The sequence below is a fragment of the Dasypus novemcinctus genome, chromosome 10, assembly GCF_030445035.2.
Source record: "Dasypus novemcinctus isolate mDasNov1 chromosome 10, mDasNov1.1.hap2, whole genome shotgun sequence".
Lineage (NCBI taxonomy): Eukaryota > Metazoa > Chordata > Mammalia > Cingulata > Dasypodidae > Dasypus > Dasypus novemcinctus.
The window spans coordinates 92,255,864-92,278,816 of record NC_080682.1 but is presented as its reverse complement, the minus strand read 5'-3'; the positions used below and the strand labels follow the sequence as shown (position 1 = coordinate 92,278,816).

Here is a 22,953-nt window from a genome sequence, read left to right as displayed (position 1 = left end):
ACTTTTCTAATTCATGTTTGACTTACCAGTGGTACCAACATAGTATAGAATTCATATAGTGTTGAACTGAATTCAACTTTGGGTGTAATAAAGGGGTATTGATCTCACAAGTCTAAATCCATAGTCATCAAGAAGCCTTCAAAGGAATGAGTAGCTGCCCTGAGGGAGAGATGGATATTCCACAGTAACAGAGCAAGCAGATAATAAACAATGATAATCACAAAGGCATATAAATTATAATCTATCAACCTTGCTAAAGTATGTCTTTTAATCAGTCAAGGTAAGTAATGGGAAGTTGATTATAGCCAATCAGGAAGGCTTCCTGAAGTTATGAAGAAGAGTGGGTTTTTTAAAAGAGAGAAGGGGTTCTCTTTAAATAGAATGACCACATATCCCAATATATCTGGAACAATCATGGTTTATACATACTGCCTGCCATCTTTATTAACCTCAACTTTTATTCACTCTCAAATGTATACTACCTTAATTAATTATATTATAACCCTATTTTAGGTGTCAATAATGTTCAGTGGTTGGAAATGAGACTGCCATCAAATTACCCTAACTACTGTTTATCACTCTCTGTCCTCAGAGTCTGGACCTTGTGCCTTCCTAGTTCGCAATGATCATTTTCAACTTGAGCAGTTTCAACTCAGGTCCTTTCATTCTGGTGGGGATCCCAGGCTTGGAGGAATTCCATGTATGGATTGGGATTCCCTTCTGTGCCATCTACATTGTGGCTGTTGTGGGAAACTGCATCCTTCTCTACCTCATTGCAGTGGAGCGCAGCCTTCATGAACCCATGTTCTTCTTTCTCTCCATGCTGGCCATGACTGACCTCATCTTGTCCACAGCTTGTGTACCTAAAACACTCAGTATCTTTTGGCTTGGGGCTCAAGAAATCACTTTCCCAGGGTGCCTTACACAAATGTTCTTCCTCCATTACAGTTCTGTTCTAGATTCAGCCATTCTGATGTCCATGGCATTTGATCGTTATGTGGCAATTTGTTCTCCCTTGAGATACACGACCATCTTGACCCCCCAAACCATCATCAAGATTGTTGTGGCCATCTCCTTCCGAAGCTTCTGCATCATCCTGCCAGATGTATTCCTGCTGACACGCCTGCCTTTCTGCAGGACACGCATCATCCCCCACACCTACTGTGAGCACATAGGCGTTGCCCGACTTGCCTGTGCTGATATCTCTATCAACATCTGGTATGGCTTTTGTGTTCCCATCATGACGGTCACCTCAGATGTCATTCTCATTGCCATTTCCTACATCTTCATCCTTTGCACTATATTTCATCTCCCTTCTCAAGAAGCCCGCCAGAAAGCTCTTGGCACTTGTGGCTCCCATGTCTGTGTCATCCTCATGTTTTATACACCAGGTTTTTTCTCCATCCTTGCCCATCGCTTTGGGCACAATGTCTCCCATAGTTTCCATATCATGTTTGCCAACCTTTACATTGTTATTCCACCTGCATTGAACCCCATTGTTTACGGAGTAAAGACCAAGCAAGTCAGGGATAAAGTCATACTCTTGTTCTCTACCAAGGATATAAGTTGATGGTCCACTAAAAATTGGAAAGAGTGCAATAAGTTCATAGTGTATATAATGTGTCAAAAAAATAAAAACCAAATACTATTTAAAGCAAGAACTGCCTGTAGCTACTTTTGTGTACCAGGAAAATGGTATAATCTATATAAGATAGTTTTAAGGATAAAAAATTTATCTCATGACTTCTTATATTTTATTTTCAAAGAAACACTGGATTACATAAATGTTATATAAAAAACATAGGGAGTTACCACACACCTCAACTCCTCCCACACACACACTTTTCCTCATTAACAACATCTTTCATTATTGTGGTACATTTGTTAATATTGATGAACACATATTGAAACATTGCTCCTAGCCATGATCTATAGTTTACATTATGGTTTACATTTTGCACTGCACAATTTTATAGGATTTGACAAAACATATAAAGGCCTGTTTCCATCATTGCAATGTCATGGAGAATAATTCCAATATCCCAAAAATGCCCCATGTTACACCTATTATTTCTTCTCCCTCCCCTCAGAAACTCTGGTGACCAGTGCCTTTATATCTGGGTTACAAATTATTCCATTGTTAGAATAATAATAAGTATACTTTAGTCCATAGCTGCACTCCCTCTTTTTGTTTCTTCATTCATTGATCTTGAAGATTTGGGGATGATGTTGCCCACTCTGCTTCCAATTGAGAGGGAGCTTATATCCCATGGGGCAGATGGATGGAACTGTCTTGCTTGTAGTTGTAGATACTCTATGTTTTGGGGGGTGGGCATTGTCCATCATCATCATCTTTTTTAGTTTTTGAGGACAACTCTGATGAACTGAAAGGTAGTTGTTGCCTGCAACTCTGCTGAGATTCAGAGCTCAACCTGCATATGAACAGCCAGAAGATTTAAATCTCTGGGACACATATTTAATGGGTATAGTAGTAATCATAGTTACAAATAAATGTGGCCTAAGAACCATGTGTTGGGAACTTACAAATGAATCCAACTTCAATACATTGGGGGATAGGTATTCATGTATTCCAAGGTAAGGACCCCTGACTGGTAGCCAAATTCCTGGGGTTGTCTGCCCTGCCTATAGTGTCCAGGTAATTCTAGAGTCTCCTGGATTCCCCATGCTTGAAGCACTTTTTACTGTGTCAGTTAGTGAGATCTGTCTGAGTTGTGCATAAGCATAACTTCTGAAATGACTTCCTGACTGACTTTGAACTCTCTTAGTCATAAAAACTCTTTTGTATTTAATATTTCCCTCTTTTGGTCAAGATCTTTTTCCAGATGCATCATTAGTTGGCATTTGGTAGTAATCCCTTGGTGCCAGGGAGGCTGATCCCTGGGAGTCATGTCTTACTCAGGGGGGAAAGTAGTGAGTTTATATGCTGCTTGGCTTAAAGAGAGGCCACATTTGAGCAACAAAGAGGCTTTTAGGAGGTAACTTTTAGATAATATATAATATTAAGATAAGTTTCTATTTCACAAGCATTAAGGGCCTGGTGTATTGATCTGTCCTTTTTCACTAGGCACTGTCCACATACTCAAGGGATTCTTGCTAGTCTATTAGAGCATAGAACGGTACTTTCCAGGATGGTAATTCAATATTCTTTTGATTATTGTGTGGGTCTCCACCCACTGAGACAACATCCCATGACAACTTGGACACATTCATATTCCACAGAGGCATGGTCCCAGGTGCACACCTCCCCACAAATCTCCCCACAACCAACACTTCACACCAGTGATCCTCGCTGCCACAATTGAGACCCATCTGCAATACAAAACCTTTGCAAATAAAAGCCCAAACTAAGTAAACAAACATAATTTAAAAATAAAATAATAAAATAATAAAAGATGACTTATTTACTTCTTTGCTTGTGAAATATGGAATTGTACAGGATATACCAGGAAGAAGGGGGTGAAAATAGAGAGTTGAATTATTCCAAATGGTAAAAGCAATAAAGACTTGATAATTGGAGATTTGAAGCCAGGATGAAAGAAAAAAATAACTAAGTTGAGACAGAGTGGTACTGAAGAAGAGGTTAAAAGTAAACAGACAGGAGTTCTGTGAAAATGGTTTCATTGTAGGTAGGCATTGTTCAGCTCTCTCACAAAAAAAATGGTGGAGAAAGGACAGAAACCTACCCAAGGGAGCTTCTTTGTGGATCTACAGAACAGGAAGCTGCCAATCATTGTCCAGGAGGATGTGGGACAAAGAGACAAAGAGGTCAAGGGAAAACCATGAATTTCTCACACCTGTGGCTGGAAAAAAACAGCACATAAGCCCTATCCTCAAACAAATAGCCTCCATGGAACCCCTGGCTCTCACCAGCAAGCCGAGTGGGAGGGAGCACTCCCTGGATGGAAGAGGGGCCTGGAAGAGGGTGGAAAGTAGGTTTTTTTTTAGTGCATTTGGTCACCTGAGCCCCCTTTGAATCTTGGGGAGGACACCAACCATCACTGAGGTGGCCCGCAGGGAGAGGGGAGGGTAGATCTGATCAAACAGGCTGTCACACCCAGCTGCCCTAGGAGAGAGGACTAGATCAAGGAGGGGGTGGAGACAGACATGTAACTAGGCCAGCTCCTAAAAACTGTTAGAAGTCCAACTCGTCTGAGGGACGTTCCAGACAAGCTTTCAAAAGTCCATTTAACCTATGGAGCAAGTAGAGCTAAGTGGAGGAATTCAGGCCGTGCATGTAGAAATCTCCGTACCAGCTAAGAGAGGGGGTCCAGGGAGAAATCTAATGAATTATCAGGCACACAGCTAGCACCTTATGATAGGGAATATATAGATTAAATATGAGATTGAGATTCTACAGTTTTGTTATAGGGCTTTTTTTTACCTGTTTTTTTTTTTATCAATTCTTTTTTTTCTTTCCATTTTCTTTTTCCTGAATTTTGTTTGCTAAAACTGTGTACATCACCTGCAGAACGTAAGCTGCTGGGCAATTAATCGATGAGCACCAGCAGCCTGAGAAGGTCCCTAGGGACCTAAGAGGGAAGGCTGTTTCTCCTGGGTTGTTTTTTGTTGCTGTTTTGTTTCTTGTTTGCTGTCTTTTCCTTTTCTTTGTTTATTTTTTTCCTTTTATTTATTTTTTCAACCTACATTCTTTCTTTTCTTTCCTTCACTTTTCTATTTCCTGACAAAAGCAACAGAATTGTTTTTCTTTCATTCAACCTCTTCTTGTTTGGTCTTCATTGTTACTATTTCTCCTCTCTCTCCCATTTTTTTCATCTTTTATTCTCTTCCCATCTGTCCAGCCCGCTAATTCATTCTATTTTTATTCTCTGCTTTGTTTCTTGATTCATTATTTTAAATTCTTATTCCGTTGTATTTTTATGGCTGTTAATTCATTATGTTTTTAGCTTCCTACCTCTTGTATGGTTCCTCTTCTACCTTTTTTAAATTATTATTACTATTATTCTTTTTCTCTTCTTATCTTTTTCTTCTTCTCTGGTCCTATTTTTTTTTCAGGGGAACACAGACAACAGCAAGGATATAGAGTAAGAGGAACCAAGCATAATAAAGTAACCTTACACATGCAAATAAACAAAATAAAACCAGTGGAGAAATACAAGTTAACCAACTGAATAAGCCCATCAAGATAAACAGATGCCTAGACATCAAAAAATAAAACAAAAAACAACAACAACAAAAAAACTACAAGCCATCCTAGGAAACAGGAAGACATGGTCCAGTCTAATGAACAAACTGAACAATAGGAGGAGATGGATAATGTGGAAAAATTAAACAAGGATATCAAAATGAATATCATGAATCAACTTAATGAACTGAAGGAAGAGATAAAGGATATTAAGAAGACACTGGGGGAACATATATATATTTTTTTATTGATTTTGTAAAAAAATATTACATTAAAAAAAAATGAGGTCCCATTCAACCCCACCACCCCCACCCCACCACTCCCCCCCCAGCAACATTCATTCCCATCATCATGACACATCCATTGCATTTGGTAAGTACATCTCTGGGCATCTCTGCACCTCATGGTCAATGGTCCACATCATGGCCCATACTCTCCCCCATTCCATTCAGTGGGCCCTGGGAGGATTTACAATGTCCGGTGATTGCCCCTGAAGCACCATCCAGGGCAACTCCAAGTCCCAAAGGCACCTCCACATCTCATCTCTTCCTGCCATTCCCCATACCCATCAGCCACCATGTCCACTTTTCCCACTCCAATGCCACCTTTTCTCTGTGGACCTTGGATTGGTTGTGTCCGTTGCACCTCTATGTCAAGAGGAGGCTCAGATTCCACATGGATAGTGGATACAATCCTCCTGCTTTCAGTTGTAGGCTCTCTAGGCTCCATGGTGTGGTGGTTGTCCTTCTTCAACTCCATCTTAGCTGAGTGAGGTGAGTCCAATAAATCAGATTGTAGGAGCTGGAGTCTGTTGAGGCTCAGGGCCTGGCTATCATATTGTCAGTCCAGAGATTCAAATCCCCTAAATATATCTTAAACTCCAACACCAACTACAATTCCAGTAAAGTAGCATGAAAGTCTTATGAAAAGAGATCCCATCTGAGTCCAGTTTCATCACGCAGAAACACCAGCTCCAAAGAAGGGCCATCTGACATGGCAGTGAACCCTATCTGCCAAGACCATAGAACCCGTGGGTCTCTTTAGCCCTCCAAGGAGCCAATACCTGGGGATTGTATCTACTTTATCTGTCTCTTAGACTCTGCTCAGTTGTGCATAAGGGCAATCCTTCTGACAGCATCCAGACTCTTTTTTAGAGACTCGTAGCCATATAAAGTCATTTCTCCTTTCCTTTTCTGGGGGAACATATTGAAGAAACTGCAAACATGTATAAAGAGATAACAGATCTGGTGGTGGTGAAAGGCACAATGTGAGAAATAAAAAATACACTGGAAGCACATGACAATGAATTTGAACAGGAAGAGGAAAGAATCAGTGATGCTGAAGACAGCACACCTGAAATCAGACAGGTAGTAGAAGAGATAAATAAAAAGATAGAAGAAATTTAGCATAAACTGAGGGATTTTAACAACAACATGAAATGCATAAACACATGCATTATAGGCATTCCAGAGGGTGAAGAGAAAGGAAAAGGAGAGAGGGAGTGTTAGAGAAAATAATGACTGAAAATTTCCAAACTCTTGTACATGTCCAGGAAACACAGCACACCTCAAACAGTATGAATCCTAACAGGCCTACCCCAAGACATATATTTATCAAATTGGCCAGCATTCAAGACAAAGAAAGAATACTGAAAACAGCAAGAGAAAAGAGATCAATCATATACAAGGGTAGCTCAATAAGATTAAATGTTGATTTCTCATCCAAAACTATGAAGGGAAGAAGGCAGTGATATGACATAGTTAAGGTACTTAAAGAAAAAACTCTCAGGCAAGAATTCTGTATCCAGCAAAGCTGGCATTCAAAAAATGAATGGATCCAGTACCCATGTGGAATCTAAGCCCTCACTTGACATAGGTGTGCAATGGACACAACCAATCCAATGTCCACAGAGAAAATGTGGAATGGGTGTGGGAACGGTAGACATGGTGGCTGCTGGGTGTGGGGAACGGGAGGAAGAGATGAGATGTGGAGGCGTTTTCGGGACATGTAGTTGTCCTGGATAGTGCTTCACGGACAATTATGGGACATTATAGATCCCCCCAGGGCCCACTGGATGGAACGTGAGAGAGTCTGGGCTATGATGTGGACCATTGACTATGGGGTGCAGTGATGCTCAGAGATGAACTTACCAGGTGCATTGAATGTGTCATGATGATGGGAGAGAGTGTTGCTGTGGGGGGAGTGGGGGGCGGGGGCGGTGGGGTTGAATGGGACCTCATATTTTTCATAATGTAATTTTAAAAAATAAATAAATAATTAAAAGAAAAAAAAATGAATGGAAGTTCAAAATATTCACTTATTAACAGAAATTAAGAGAGTTTGTCAACAAGAAACCTGCCCTTCAAGAAATACTAAAGGGAGTTTTGCAGGTTGAAAAGAACAAACAGGAGAGAGAAGGTTGGAGGAAAGTATGTGAAAAATATTGGTGAGAATAACTAAAAAGATAAAAAGAGAAATTAAAGCAACATATGACATATATAAGCCTAAAGAAAATATGATAATGTAAGTAATGCTTTGAGAGTAATAGAATTGAAATTTAATGGCTTAACCTCTCCAATCAAGGGACAGAGATTGGCATAATAGATAAGGAAATATTGCCCATCTATATCCTCTCTATAAGAAACTCACCTTAGATCTAGAGACACAAGAAGTTTGAAAGTGAGTGGTTGGAAAATAATTTTACACACAAAAATAACCAGAAAAGGGTGGGAGTAGCTATACTAATACCAGACAAAATATACTTTAAATGCAAAGCTATTGTAAGAGACAAACACAGACACTATATAATACTGAAAAGGGTACTCTATCAAGAATAAAGAACAATCAGAAACATTTATGAACCTAATCAGGGCACCTCAAAATATATAAGGCAAACATTGGGAAAACTAAGTGGAGAAATGTATGTCTTTACAATTATTGTAGGGGTCTTCACTACATCATTATTACCATTAGACAGAACATCTCAGCAGAAGATCAATAAAGAAACAGAGACCTTGAATAACATATTAGAGGATCTAGATCTAATTGACATATATAGAATAGTATACCCAAATACAGCAAGATATATACTCCTCTGGAGCACACATGGATCATTCTCCATGATAGACCACATGCTAGGCCACAGAGCAACTCTCAATAAATTCAGAAAGATTGAAATTATACAAAGTAATTTCCTTGACCACAATGGAATGAAGCTGGAAATCAGTAAGGGGCAGAGAACTAGATTAGGCACAAAAACAAGGAACTTAAGAAATACACTCTTATACAATAAGTAGGTCAAGGAAGAAATTGCAAAAGAAATCATTAACTACCTTTAAATGAATGAAAAAAAAAAACACAATATGTCAGAACTTATGGGATGCAGCAAAGGCAGTGCTGAGAGGGAAATTTATAGCCATAAATGCCTATATTAAAAAAGAAGAAAGAGCTAAAATCAAAGACATAAATGCACATGATGCCAAAATAGAAAGCAAATAGAAAGAAGGAAATAATAAATATTAGAGCAGAGTTAAATGAAATGGAAAATAAGCACTCAAAAAATTAACAAAACCAAAAGTTTGGTTCTTTGAGAAGATTTATAAAATTGACAAACCCTTAGCAAGACTAATAAGGAAAAATGAGAGAAGATGCACACATATAAAATAAGAAACACAGAATGGGTTAGCACCAAAGATCCCACAGAAATAAAGTACCATAAGAGGATACTTTGAAAATTTGTATGCCTTTAAGATGGATAATTTACATGAAATGGACAAATTTCTAGAAACAAACAGCCTACATTGACAAAGGAATTATTTGATGAACTCAACCAAACAATCACAAGTAATAAGATTGAATTAGTCATCAAACACTTCCCAACTAAGAAGAGCACAGGATCAGACTGCTCCACAGGTGAATTCTACCAAACATTCTGGAAAGAACTAACACCAATCCTCATTAAACTCTTTCAAACAATAGAAGTGAAGGGAACATTGCCTAACTCATTCTATGATGTCAACATCATCCTAATATCAAAGGCAAATAAAGACACCACAAGAAAGGAAAACTACAGACCAATCTCTCTGATGAACCTAGATGCTAAAATCCTCAATGAAATACTTTCTAAATGTATTCAACAACACATCAAATTAATTATATATCATGACCAAGTGGATTTCATCCCTAGTATGCAAGGATGGTTTAAGAAAATCAGTGAAATACATCAAATTAGCATATCAAAAAACACAAGATCATCTCTATTGATGCACAAAAAGCATTTCACAAAATACAGCACCCTTTCCTTATAAAAATGAATCAAAAGATAGGAATAGAAGGAAACTTCCTCAATGTGATAAAGGGTATATACGAAAAATGCACAGCTAATACATATTCAATGGTGAAATGTTAAAAGCTTTCACTCTAAGATCTGGAACAAAACAAGGATACCCACTGTCACTACTTACATGTAACATTGTGTTAGAAGTACTTACTTGAACACTTAGGCAAGAAAAAGATAAAAAGGCATCTAAATAGGAAAGGAAGAAATAAACATTTCACTATTTGCAAATGGCATTATCCTATACATAGACAGCCCTGAGAAGTCTACAGCAAAGTTTCTAAAGATGATAAACATTAAAGTGTCAGGTTATAATATTGATGTGTAAAAATCAGTAGCATTTCCATACCCCTATAATGAGGAATCTGAGGAGGAAATCAAGAAAAAAGTTCCATTTCCAATAGCAACAAAAAATTAAATACCTAGGAATAAACTTAACTAAAATGCAAAGGACTTGTATGCCAGAAACTACATTGTTAACAACATTGTTAAAAGAAATCAAAGAAGACCTAAATGAAAGGAAGAATACTCCCTGTTTATGGATTGGAAGACTAAATATCATTAAAATGTCTGTCCTGCCCAAATTGATTTACAGATTTTATGCAATCCCCATAAAAATTACAGCAGCATTTTTTACTGAATTTTAAAAACTACCAATGAAATTCATTTTGAATGGAAAGGGGCCCCAAATAGCCAAAGACATATTGAAAAAGAAAATGAAATTGGAATAATCACACTACCTGACTTTAAAGCATACTACAAAGTAACAGTGGTCAAAACTGCATGGTATTGGCACAGGGATAGATATACTGACTGATGAAACAAAAATGAGAGTTCTGATATAGATCCTTTCTTATACAATCAACTGATATTCAATAAGGCCTCTTCAGCAAATGGTGTTCGGAGAACTGGTCATCCATACCCAAAAGAATAAGAGAGGACCACCATCTCACACAGTATACAAAAATTCACTTAAGATGGATCAAAGATCCAAATATAAGAGCCAAGTCCATAAAGCTCCTAGAAGTTAATGTAAGGAAGCATGTATGTGATCTTGTGGTAGGAAATGGTTTCATTAATTTTACATCCAAAACACGAGCAGTGAAAATAAAAATAGATAAATGGGACCTCCTCAAAACTAAATACATTTTTGCTTCAAAGAAATTTGTCAAGAAAGTGAAAATGCAGCCTACTCAATGGGAGGATATATTTGGTGGCCCACTATCCAATAAGGGCCTAATATCCAGCATATATGAAGAAATCCTACATCCCACAAATAAGAAGAAAAAAAAAATTAAATAATGGGGAAAATATTTGAATAGGCACTTCTAAAAAGAGGAAATACAAATGGCTAAAAAGCACATGAAAAGATGCTCAACATCACTAGATATTAGGGAAATGTAAATCAAAACCACAATGGGATATCGTCTTACATTCACTGGATTGATGGCTATCAAAAAAAAAACAAAAAACAACAACAACAAAAGACTACCAGTGTTGGGATGATGTAGAGGAAAGCAAATGCTTATTCACTGCTGGTGGGAATGTAGAATGGCGCAGCCATTGTGGAGCTAACTAAAGAACTGTTATATGATACAGCAACCCCCTGCTGAGTATATACTCAGAAGAATTGAACGCAGAGACACAAACAGATATATGCACACCAATGTTCATAGTGGCATTATTCACTATTGCCAAAAGTTGAAAGCAACCCTAATATCCATCAACAGATGAATGGATAAGCAATTTGTGGTATATATATATATATATATATATACACACAATATAAAATTACTCAGCTGTAAGAAGGAATGCTGTGTAACACTCAGGATAACATGGATGAATCTTGAAGACCTTACGCTGAGTGAAGTATGTCAGACACTGAAGAACAAATATGACATGACTTCACTGATATGATATAAGCAAATTGAGCAGACATACAGAGCTAGAGTTTGGAAGATAAGTTTACAGGAGACTGAATGGGAGTAGAGGGTGGTGAGCTGATGCCCATAAGGGCAAAATCTAGGATAAGGTGGAAATGTCTGGTTGGGCAGTGAGTGGATGGGCATGACAGTGTGCAGTGAAATAATTGGGTTTGGCACTGCTGGTCTGTGAGGGGTAATAGTGTGGGGGGTTTGGGTTGAACCATCAATGGAACTGTGGGGAGGGTGGAGGGAAGGAGCAAATGAACACTGAAGATTTGCAGGTCTGTTGTGAAACCTATAATGCTGGAAATGTTCTTTGGCAAATATGGCAGGGGAAGGTTATGGGTATAAGGTGTTGGGTATGTGTGGGGGTTATGGGGTAGGGTGCACCTGGGGTAGGCTTCTGTGGAATGTCTAAGTGCTCATCTTGTCATAAAATACTATATCAGTGGATGGAGACCCACACAATAAACCAGAAAATATTAAATTCCCATCCTGGGGAGTCCTGCTGTGTTCTCAATTGGAGGGAAAAGAATGCCTTGGAAACAGAAGCAATACCTAATAAAAGAAAACATAACAATATGTCAAGTCCTCAATGTTATTGCAAGTAACAATGAATCTTACTCTTCAAAAAGAATTACTATAGGCTCTGAGGGGAGGGGGAAGGAAGAATTGATTAGGTGCAACATTGGGCATTTTAGAAATTAGAATTGTTGAGTATGATCTTGCAATAAGAGATATAGGACACTTCAAATTTTGTCAAAACCTGTAAAAGTGTATGATCCAAAATGTAAATCATAATGTAAACCATTGATCATGGTTAGCAGTTTTGCTTCAATATTTGTATATCAATTGTAACGAATGAACCATCCACAAGTAAAATGTTATTAGTAAGGTAGAGGAAAAAGGGGGAGGGTGTTGGGTATATGGAAAAAGTCTCTATATGACTTTTCTGTATCCTAAAGCTCCTCTGAGTATACATTGAAAAAATTAAGGCATCAGGGGAATATATGGAAGAAAATATCACTGTAAATGCAAGACAATAGATCTTACACTGATGAAAGACAGAACGTCTAAAATTTTTATTATTTTTTAATTTAAAATTGTTTTAATTTTTTATATTTTATTGGTTATTTTTAAAATTATTATTTCATTTTCTTATTAATTTTATTCAGCTATTTTATTGGCTTCATTCTTGGAGAGGTTTTGTATCACAGAAGGGTCACAACAGTGGCAGGGAATGGTCACTGCTGAGGGTTATTAGTGATGTAGGAAGGCATGGGAAGGGTTTCACCTGGGGCATGCCTCTAAGATATATGAATATGTTCAATTGTTCATGGAACATTGTCTTAATGGGTGGAGATTCACACAATAACTGAAAGAATATTGAATTCCCATTGTGGGGAGCTCTGCTACATTTTCTAATAGGACAGCAAGAATTCCCTGAGTTCAAGGACAATGTCTTCACAGACCATTATGCCAGGCCATTGACATTGATAATTGTATTTATGAACCTTTTCTCGTGAAATTGAAATTTAGCCTAGTATTATACACAGCCTAAGAATTACCACCTGGCAGCCTCCTTCTTGCTCAAATGTGGCCTCTCTCTAAATCAAACTTAACATATAAGCACACTATCTTTCCCCCAGCATGAGACATTTGACTCCTGGGGATAAGCCTCCCTGGCACGAAGGAATTATTACCAAGTGCCAACTAGCACTGTATCTGAAAAAAGACCTTGACCAAAAGAAAGAAATGGTAAATACGGATGAGTTTTTATGGCTAAAGATTTCACAGTGAGTCAAGAGGTCTTTCCAGAAGTTACACTTATGCAAGTCTCAGCCGGATCTCATTGACTGCCACATTAAACAGTGCCTGAAATAGCAGGACTCCAGAGGACTCCAGAGATATCCAGAAACGATAAGCAGGGCAGACAGATCAGGAATTCAGTACCCTGTCAGTGGGAACTTACTTCGGAATTTATGCTCCCCAGTGTAACAGTTAGTCTAATTTATAGGTTCTCTACACATAGCTCTTCTTCCCCTTTTATTTGAAGTCATAATTAGCACTATGTTTGATAAATATATGTCTCAGAGACTTAAATCTTTGGTCCATCCAAGGGCCAGTTGAGACTGAATTTCAGCAGAGTTGCAACATCTACTCTCCAATTCGCTGGACTCACCCAGTACATCTAACAAGGAGATGATGATGGGCAACATACATCCCAATGAACAGAGAGCATCTGCAACTACAAGCAAGATTGTTCCATCTATCTGCCCTATGGAATCTAAACCCACACTCTTTTAGGAGCAGAGTGGGCATGGCATCACCATCCCAAAATCCTCAAGTCTGAGGAATGAATAATGTACTAAAGTAGACTTTTTATTGTTCTACTATTGACTTATTATTGTTCTAGCAATGGAAGGACTCTTGTTTTTGATATAAAGACAGTGGCCACCAGAGGTTCTGAGGGATGGGAGAGAGAAGAGCAGGTGTAATATGGAGACATTTTAGGGACATTGGATTTGTCCTGCATAACATTGCAGTGATCATACAGGCTATTGGATATTTTGTCATAACTTATAAAATTGTGTAAACTATAATGTAAACTGTAGTCCATGGTTAGTAGCAATGCTTCAATATGGGTTCATCAATTTTAACAAATGTATCACACTAATGAAGGATGTTATTAATGTGGAAAAGTGTGGGAAGGGGAAGGGGAGGGACATATGGGCATCCCTTTTATTTTTTATATAACATTTATGTAATCTAAGACTTGATTAAAATTTTTTAAAAATCATTTTTTAAAAAGTAAACAAATGAAAGCTTTCTCGTTTGGGGGTTGGATAATTAAGACTTTTGTCATAATACTCAATTCTAATTATTGTCCTTATCATGCTTCACTGTAATACACTTCAAATGCCTCAATCCCCCAAAAAACTTTCAACATAAGTCTGCTATAAGTGTCAGTTCTAATGGTAGTGCTACAATGGAAATGAAAGAAATAGAACATTGATCTATGCCAGGGTTATTGGCACTGGACTGGGAGAGGAGAGCAGCTACTAGGCTCCAGGCCACAATAAAGAGGCAAGCTACTAAGGTAATATCCAGGAGATCATAATCCCTGAAAATAGTTGGAGATCTGGGAAAAGGGTTGAAGTTTCCACAGCTCATAGATATGATGTCAAGCCAGTTCATTTGGATACTAAAAAAAAAATTAGCCCCATTGGCTGGGGGACCTGGGGAACTCTTGTCTACAGACTGTAGTTACTTAATTGTAAGACAATCCGTTACTAGACACATTCTGGCAGTGGTGGTAGGGGTCAAAAAGGGGAACACTGCAAAGTAACACCTTGGTAAGATGTACCCAAGTTTTATTACATTAGAATTGAGAAAATATAATAAGTTATGAACGAAGAAGGATTCTAGAACCATAATCATAACATATTATGAATTTGAAGTTAATCTACTCAGTGAGTTTTTCTAATCACCCTATTCTAAGGAGTTAGGCTCTCAGAATGTGCCTTGAGGTGCATCTCAAGATTTGTGAAGTTCATTGTTTTCTCTTCTGTACACCATAGCTGACCACTCTTTATCTAGATTATGTATCAAGTGTCCAGGGAAGATTTTATTTGAAAAATAGTGTTTGACAAAAAATATGTTTTCAAAATCACTGATAAATTTAGAAACTAATATTTATTTAGAACTTTCTATATTCCAAATATTGTTGCAAACATTTATGATATCAGATTGCTTTCAAGGAGCTTATATTGTAGTGAGAGTGAATGATAAGAAGCAAGAAAACAAAAAAACTAACTACTTTAAAATAGTGATAAAACAAGTGAAAAAACGAAACTAAATGATGTGATGGAACACAACAGTGCAAGGAGGACAATGGGACAAAGGAATGATTGTGGGACTTGAATCATTTGGATATGAATGAAGACAGAAACAAGGGTAGTGTGGTTAGAGCAAATTGAGCCAAATGAGCTGGGGAAAGGAAGGTAATGAGGGAGGTACAGGAGCAGGATCAAATTCTATGGTCTCCTCTTATCAAAACCTCCTTCTGGGATGAGGAAACGAAAGGCCAGTAGTGAAAATAATTAGTCTAAGCACTCAGCAAGAAAACTTCAAACGTGCAGTTGGTGAAAAATCTGCAAACTCCCAATTCAGTGATATTTACATTGAATATTGCCACATGCTTATGAAAACTAAATCTGGAAGGGAAAAATAATCTAGGAATACAGAGTCTGTTTTTCTGATGTGAACTGTAGTTGTCTTAAGTTAAGCCACATCCAATTTAAAGTGCATTCTACTTTCTGTACCACTTGGTAAAAACACTCACAGATACCATAAAAGTTATGACCTCTTTTCTTTTCTTATGGTTATTTCTACCTTGCTGAAAACATGAATTGATCAAGAGCTGATGATCTAAAAGATTAAAAGATTATTGAAGTGTGATAAATAATCAATCTGAGCTGAGATAATTTAAAAGTACATACTCCTTTCATCCTACTAGGGACTGAAACCTGTGATTACTCCCTGACGTGAATGAATGGCTCCCCTTGAAAGCCAAATGACCTGGATAAAACAACAAAGGAGATGACTGTCTTCTGGACTATTTCCTTGTCCTCCTCCCATACCCTATCCTTGGCCCAATGATCTGTCATTATTTTTCTACCCTTTCTCCCCAGAGGAGTCCATTTATTTCTATGGTTTTAACTACGGTCTCTTTGCTTGTAACTTCAGAACTTTGTTATTCTGTGTAATAATCTTCTCCATAAATACCAGGGTTTAGGTTCCTACTCTAGGTGAGCACTAAGATTATAAGAAAATGGAGATGAATGTGATTTGCAGATTGTAAAATGCTATTCAAATATAACCTGTTATGTTACAATCTTAAATAATTACTGCTACCTTTAAGACATCTTTGAATGGGTAACTCATTATCAACTCATGAGCTTATCATTGACCTTTAAAATCTCCCTTTTTTGTTCTTGTCAGGTACCTATGGGAGGAGGAAACAGGCTGGGCCAAATTTTATTCTTCCTGCAAGTTCAGATTCACCAACCTAGGTGCCAGTGGCCCCTTCTGGTGAGACTGGTTACAAATATTCTGTCCCATACAGGCCATGAATGAAGTTACATATTTTGTTCTGAGTGGTTTGTTTTGTTATTTGTTTTGTTTTTATTGTTCAGGGGTGGGGGATGATGGTTGGGCTAATGTGTTAACTCAGCCATGTAATTTTGATAACTTATTTAGTCAAGCAAGCACTGGGCTAATTGTAATACAAGGGCATTTATGGACTTTAGTCACCATTGAGTTTACTGCATATGCATAGATAGCTGATTACATCTACATCAGTCAGGGATATTGCCCTTCAGCAATGAGTGACATTTTATCCAATTAGTTGAATGCCTTAAAAGGGGAAATGATTTCAGCATTCAGAGAGAATTTCCCAGCTGTCTTTGGGCAGTTGACCTCTCCCAGAAACTCATCAAGGATTTTCATCGGAGCCTCTGGTTGTAGCCTGCCTGTAGAACATGGACTTGTGTATCCCCACAGTCATGTGAGAGACTCTTATAAAATCTCATAATATTGACAGATATCTCCTGTTGATTCTGTTTCCTTAGAGAACCCTAACTAATACAGGGGGTTTACAATGAGAATTTTATTTAGGGTAATAGCTTACAATTCTGGGGCCATTAAATGTCCAAATCAAGGTCTCAGCAGAGATACTTTCTCACCAATGTTAGCTGCTGGTGATCCTCCCAAGTGGCAAAGCAAAATGGTCTCACCATTTTCAATTGAGGTCCCAGCTATCCCTTACGGATTGTACCATCTCCTGAGCTTAGCTGTGGACAAACAGTCATAGGGCTTCTCTATGTCAGTGCCTCCTTTCAAGTCTTGGTGGCTCTGCTTTATTCCCAAGTTCATATGTGGACTATCAGGCATATGGCTCATCTCTTCCACTGTAAACTGTTTGGTGGGTCCATCCTTTTGTGAGTCTTGTGCTTAAAGTTTGACTGCTAGTGATTCTCAAGTCCTCTCTCACATGGCAGGATCAAAAATGGCAGCTCCTTTTTCTCATAAGCTTAGCCCAGCAGGAGAGCAGAATGCCAAACTATGTCATGCTTCACTGATATAGTCCAATCTAAAGGTCACCATGTCCACAGGAAAGAATTAGTTCAAAAACTTAATCTTTTACTTTTTTGGAGGCATAAAAGAACTTCAAACTGTCACAAGATGTATGCCAATAAACTATATAACCTAGATGAAAAAGACAAACTCCCAGAAGCACATGAACTATCTATATTGACCAAAGAAGAAATAGAAGATCCCAACAAACCAATGACTAAATAAAGTGATTGTATCCATAATCAAAATGCTCCCAACAAGGAGAAGTTTAGGACCACATGGCTTTATAGGAGAATTTTAGCATTACCTTCATAGTAAATCCAGATAAAGATACCACAAGAAAGGAAAACTACAGACCAAAATCTCAATAACTTAGAAGTAAAAATCCTCAATAAAATACTATCAAACTGAATCCAGGAGCATATTAAAGGAATTATTCATGAAGATCAAGTGGTAATCATTCCTGATTTGCAAATTTGGTCAACATGAGAAAATCAATCAATGTAATCCACCACACCAACACAATGAAATAAAATACCCACATGATCATCTCAATCAAGGCAGAAAAGGCATTTGACAAAACACAGCACAATTTGTAGACAAAAACAAAACCCTAGGAATAGGAGGAAACTGCCTCCACATGAAAAAGGGCACATATAAAAAGTGCACAGCCATCATCCTGCCCAATGGGAAATACTGAAAGCCCTCCATCTAAGACCAGGAACAAACAAGGATGAGCAGTGTATCCACTATCATTCAACAGTGAATGGAAAGTTCCTGCCAGAGCAATTAGGCAAGAAAAAGAAACAAAGCCATCCATATTGGAAAAGAAAGAGAAAAATGTTCCCCACCTGCACATGACGTCATTCTATATACAAGAAATCCTGAAAAATCTTCAACAAATTTCCCAGAACCAATAAATGAAATCATCAGATTGGCAGGGTACAAGACAAAACTAAAAAATCAGTAGTGCTGCTATGCACAAAAGATGAGCAACTGGAAGAAATGAAGAAAAAAACTACATTCACAGTTACAAATCAAAAAATAAAATATAAAAGGAAAAAATTAACCAAATATATAAAGGGCATCAAAACAGAATAATGGAAAACATTGCTAAAGGAAAATTTAAAAGATCTAAATAAATGGAAGGATCTCCCATAATGATGGATTAGATATATCCTGATGTCAATACTACACAAAGCAATCTGTAGATTCAATCCATTCCCAATTAAAATTCAAACAAGTTACTTTGCAGAAATGGAAAAGCAAATCATAAATTTATAAGGATAGATAATGGGCCCAAAGTAGCTTCCTGCATAAGAGGTCCTGGTTTCAATCCCTATGCCTGGTCCCTAAACACACACACACACAAAGAAACAAACAAAAAACAAACAAAAAAACCCATAGTATTTCTTCACTATGTGCATTCTCTAACGTGATTAAAGGTTAAATCTATGGCTGAAGTATTTTTCATATCCAAAACCTTTATACTGTGAGTTGTTTCACTTAAAGTCAGAATATTGACTGATGGCTTTCTCAAATTGTTGAAATTCATAGAGTTTCTCTTCAGTTTGAGTAATTTCCTGTTGTCTATGACTAGAAAAATTAAGGTTTTACCATATATATGATATTATGGTTTCTGTCCAGCATGAATTTTCTCATGTTGCCAGAGGGACGGTAGAACTACAAATAAAAGGTTTCCCACATAGACAACATTCATTGGGCTTCTCTGCTGTGAGTTTTCTAATGTTGTTGAAGATGGCAGTGTTGACTGAAAGCTTTCTCACATAAATGACATTCATGGGGTTCTTCTCCAATGTGAGAACTCTCATGTCGTGTAAGTTTAGAATATACACTGAATGTTTTCCCACATTGATGTGGATTCTCTCCAGTGTGAGTTTTCTCATGTATTTTAAAATAAGAATATTGAATGAAGATTTTCTCACATAGGCGACATTCATGGAATCCTTCTCTAGTCTCTACCATCCTCCAGAGTATCTGGGGACATTTTTTCAGGGTCATGTTCTGGTTTTGATTTGAAAAGATTATACGAAAATCAGCAGTTAACTTTCCAACATATAAACTGACTTTTCCTATGCCTCATCTCATTGGACAAATTCTCCCTCTCTTATATTAAATAGTAAAATCCTATAAGTCAAGGAATTATGGCTCATTTTATCTTTTTACCCCCAGAATTTATTATAGTGTATGTGGCAGTTTGAGCCTTTTGTGAACCCCAGAAAATTATGTTCTGAAATGAATCCATTCCTGTGGGTGTGAACCTATTGAAGGTGGGAACTTTTGATTAAATTACTTCAGGTAAGGACCTTTCATTAGGTTACTTTAGTAGGGCATGACACAGGGGTGGTCTTAATACTCAAAGTGGAGCAGAGACACACAGAGAGAAAAGATCCAGGAGCTCAGAGAGGAACCCAAAGAAGCTGAGAGAGAAAGTTATAAGACCAAGAAGCTGAAATTAATGTAACCCAGGAGAGAGAAAGTCACAGAAGGAGCAGTAAAAAGCTGAAAGCAATGGAGGTTGGAAGAGAAGGCAGAGACTGGCAGGAACCATCATGTGCCTAATCCCTCACAGATGCAGCTTGGAGAGAAATCATCTCTTGATGATGTTTTGATTTAGACACTTTGATGGCCTCAGAACTGCAAGTTTGTAAGTTAGTAAATCCCCATTGTAAAAGCCACCCTGTTTCTGGTATATTGCCTTGGCAGCTTTTAGCAAACTAAAACAGTATACTGCAATCAGTATCAATGAATGTGGCCCTAATACTCTTCTCCCAGATTTTTCATATTTAATCATATTTTTTAGGTCTTTGTCATTCTGCTTCCTGTTGCTTCTTGAATTTTTAACTCAGCTCACTCCCTGTTCCATTTGTACCACCTTAGTCCAGTCACTTGCACCTTGTACCTAGACCCAATGTTGCATATATGCTCCATGTCATCTGCTGTGGACAATTACATATAGTTTTTGTGTTTAGAAAAATAATGAGGCTATTGTAGTGGTTTCGGTCAAGAAAAAATAGTGGAATAAATTTATAATGTCTACCTGGAAGAGAGAAAAGAGGCATTTGGAGTCTTTCATGCTTTCTATATGCCATTTTGAATGTAGATTATTAAAATATGTTTATAAATGAATAATTTGAAATTGTTTCTGAACAATAACATTCAAAAAGCAGCTGGAATATGAAAGAAACTGGGAGTAGAGATATGGAGTGAGTAAACATGCTGCTTACAATCAAGAAGCTTATAGCTTATAGCTTAGCAGGAGGAGAAAACCACATGGATAGATAATTTACACAGATAATTTCAAATTTACTTATTGAATGATTGGGGTAAAGTTTTAGGGAAGCACAAAGATAGCATACCCCAGTACTCCTTGGGAGTAAAAGAAAGTCTTCTGGAAAAGTTAATTTCTTTGATGAGTCTTGAAGAACACAAGTTGAGCAACAAGAATAAGGGGAATGACACCAGGAGAGATTGCCTGAGTATGTAGTTTTCGATGAACTGTCAGTCGAAAATTGATATAATAATCATTCAAATTGATGATGGTATTCCTAAGAGTTGTGACAGAGGTTGGGTGTTAGGAATATGGTAATTTATAAACCAATGTCTTTAGAGAATGTGGAGAACTGAAAGGAATATGAGAATATGAGCTTGTTAAGCTGTCTCATAGCTTGATGCCATTGTTAGCATGTGAATTCTAATAATTAATTACACATCTCTCTCTTCCATTTTTCAAACTCATATGGAGATAGGCATAGGTATCATATAGATGGATATAAAAATATGTGCTTTATTTCTGATAGTGCTGAGTTCAAAAATGTGTTGTGACTGTACAGTCAGAATAGTGTCTTACTACTTTTTTTCCCTAGTTTAAACTTTGGAGGACACACACAAGGGTAAGTGGGTGATGGATGGGTAGGTGTGGTCCACAGAACAACTACACTAGCAAATAATGTAGATATGTGAAGAGAAAGTCTTTAGATCAGCTCATCATAAATTATTTATAATGAAGAAACTGTTTTTTAAAAAATTCCCCAAAATTCTGGATTGGTACTTTTAACAAAAAAAAAAAAAGACAATAAAAATAAAAATAAAGACATAAAAATACAAATGTTATGTCTACTACTATATTAAAAAGACATAAAACGTCTTTGCTTCCTTAATCAATACATCTCTGTAAATGACACGCTCTTGATTCAGCACTTCACAATCAATGATGGCTACATAATGAAACTCAAGGTGTGAGGAATCAAACTTTTGAGTAAAGAGAGTACAAAGTATTTTGGTCTTCATTTCTTCAAAACCATTAAAAACATAGTTAGTTTACTACTACTGTCATATTCAGAATAAAATGTCTTAAACAATCTTCTTTGCTATTGATTCACCTGTCATTTCTTGGGTGAATATTTCAGTGAAGCTTAGCATTAAAAATAATACAAATTTTACTTTCCTAATTGAGTTAATGATATTAAACTTTTAAATTAAAAAATCTTACTGACATTAAAGTAATTGTAAAACTAACATGTTATAAAATAAATATTCTCAGATTTTTATACAGTTTTAGAGTACATTTGTGTAGGTGCACTTAAAATTTCATATCTAAAGGAGATCTACAGATGACAAACATAGGAAAAGATTCTCAAATATCACATGTCTTTAAGGAATTGCAAATTAAAACAACTGTAATGTACTACTATACACCAATAAGAATGGCTAAATTCTAAATCACTGACAACACCAATTGCTGGTAAAGATGCGGAGCCACAAGAACTTTCATTTATTATTGGTGAGAATGCAAGATGGTACAGACACTTTGGAAGACAGCCTGAAAGTTTCTTACTAAACTAAATATAGGCTTAGCATATGACCTTACAATCATACTTATAGGTATTTATCCAAATGAATTGAAAATTTAGATATGCACATAAAACCAACACATGAATATTTATAGCAGCTTTATTAATAATTACTAAAAATTAGAAGCAACCAAGGTGTCCTTTAATAGGTAAATGAGTAAACTGTGACACATCCACATAATAGAACATTATTCAGTGATAGAAATGAGCTATCAAGCCATGAAAAGACATGCAAGAATCTTAAATGCATTTGGTAAGTAAAATAAGTCAGTCTAAAATATAATAGCTATACACTGTTGATTCCAACTATATGGCATTCTGGAAAAGATAGAGACAGTAAAATGATCAGTGATTGTCAGAAGTTCAGGAGGAGGGAAAAGGGAAGAAGTGTAGTACAGGATGGTTTTAGGGCAGTGAATAGTAGGTACATGACATCACTCATTTGTTAAAACTCAGAATTATACAATGAAAAGAGTGAACTCTAATATAAGCTGTGGACCTTAATAATAATGTCTC

General features: G+C 37.0%; 1 protein-coding gene across 1 annotated transcript; it reads left to right on the top strand.

The window, feature by feature from the left end:
- The first annotated feature begins 622 nt into the window (after nt 1-622).
- On the top strand, nt 623-1,570 carry LOC101422298 (olfactory receptor 52H1-like). The gene has a single exon (XM_004463193.4). It carries the CDS (start codon nt 623-625, stop codon nt 1,568-1,570), a length of 948 nt encoding a protein of 315 aa, XP_004463250.1.
- Nucleotides 1,571-22,953: the final 21,383 nt, after the last annotated feature.

Excerpts from the sequence above, each read along its gene's own strand:
- LOC101422298 (XM_004463193.4), top strand. The coding sequence starts at position 623 with ATGATCATTTTCAACTTGAGCAGTTTCAACTCAGGTCCTTTCATTCTG.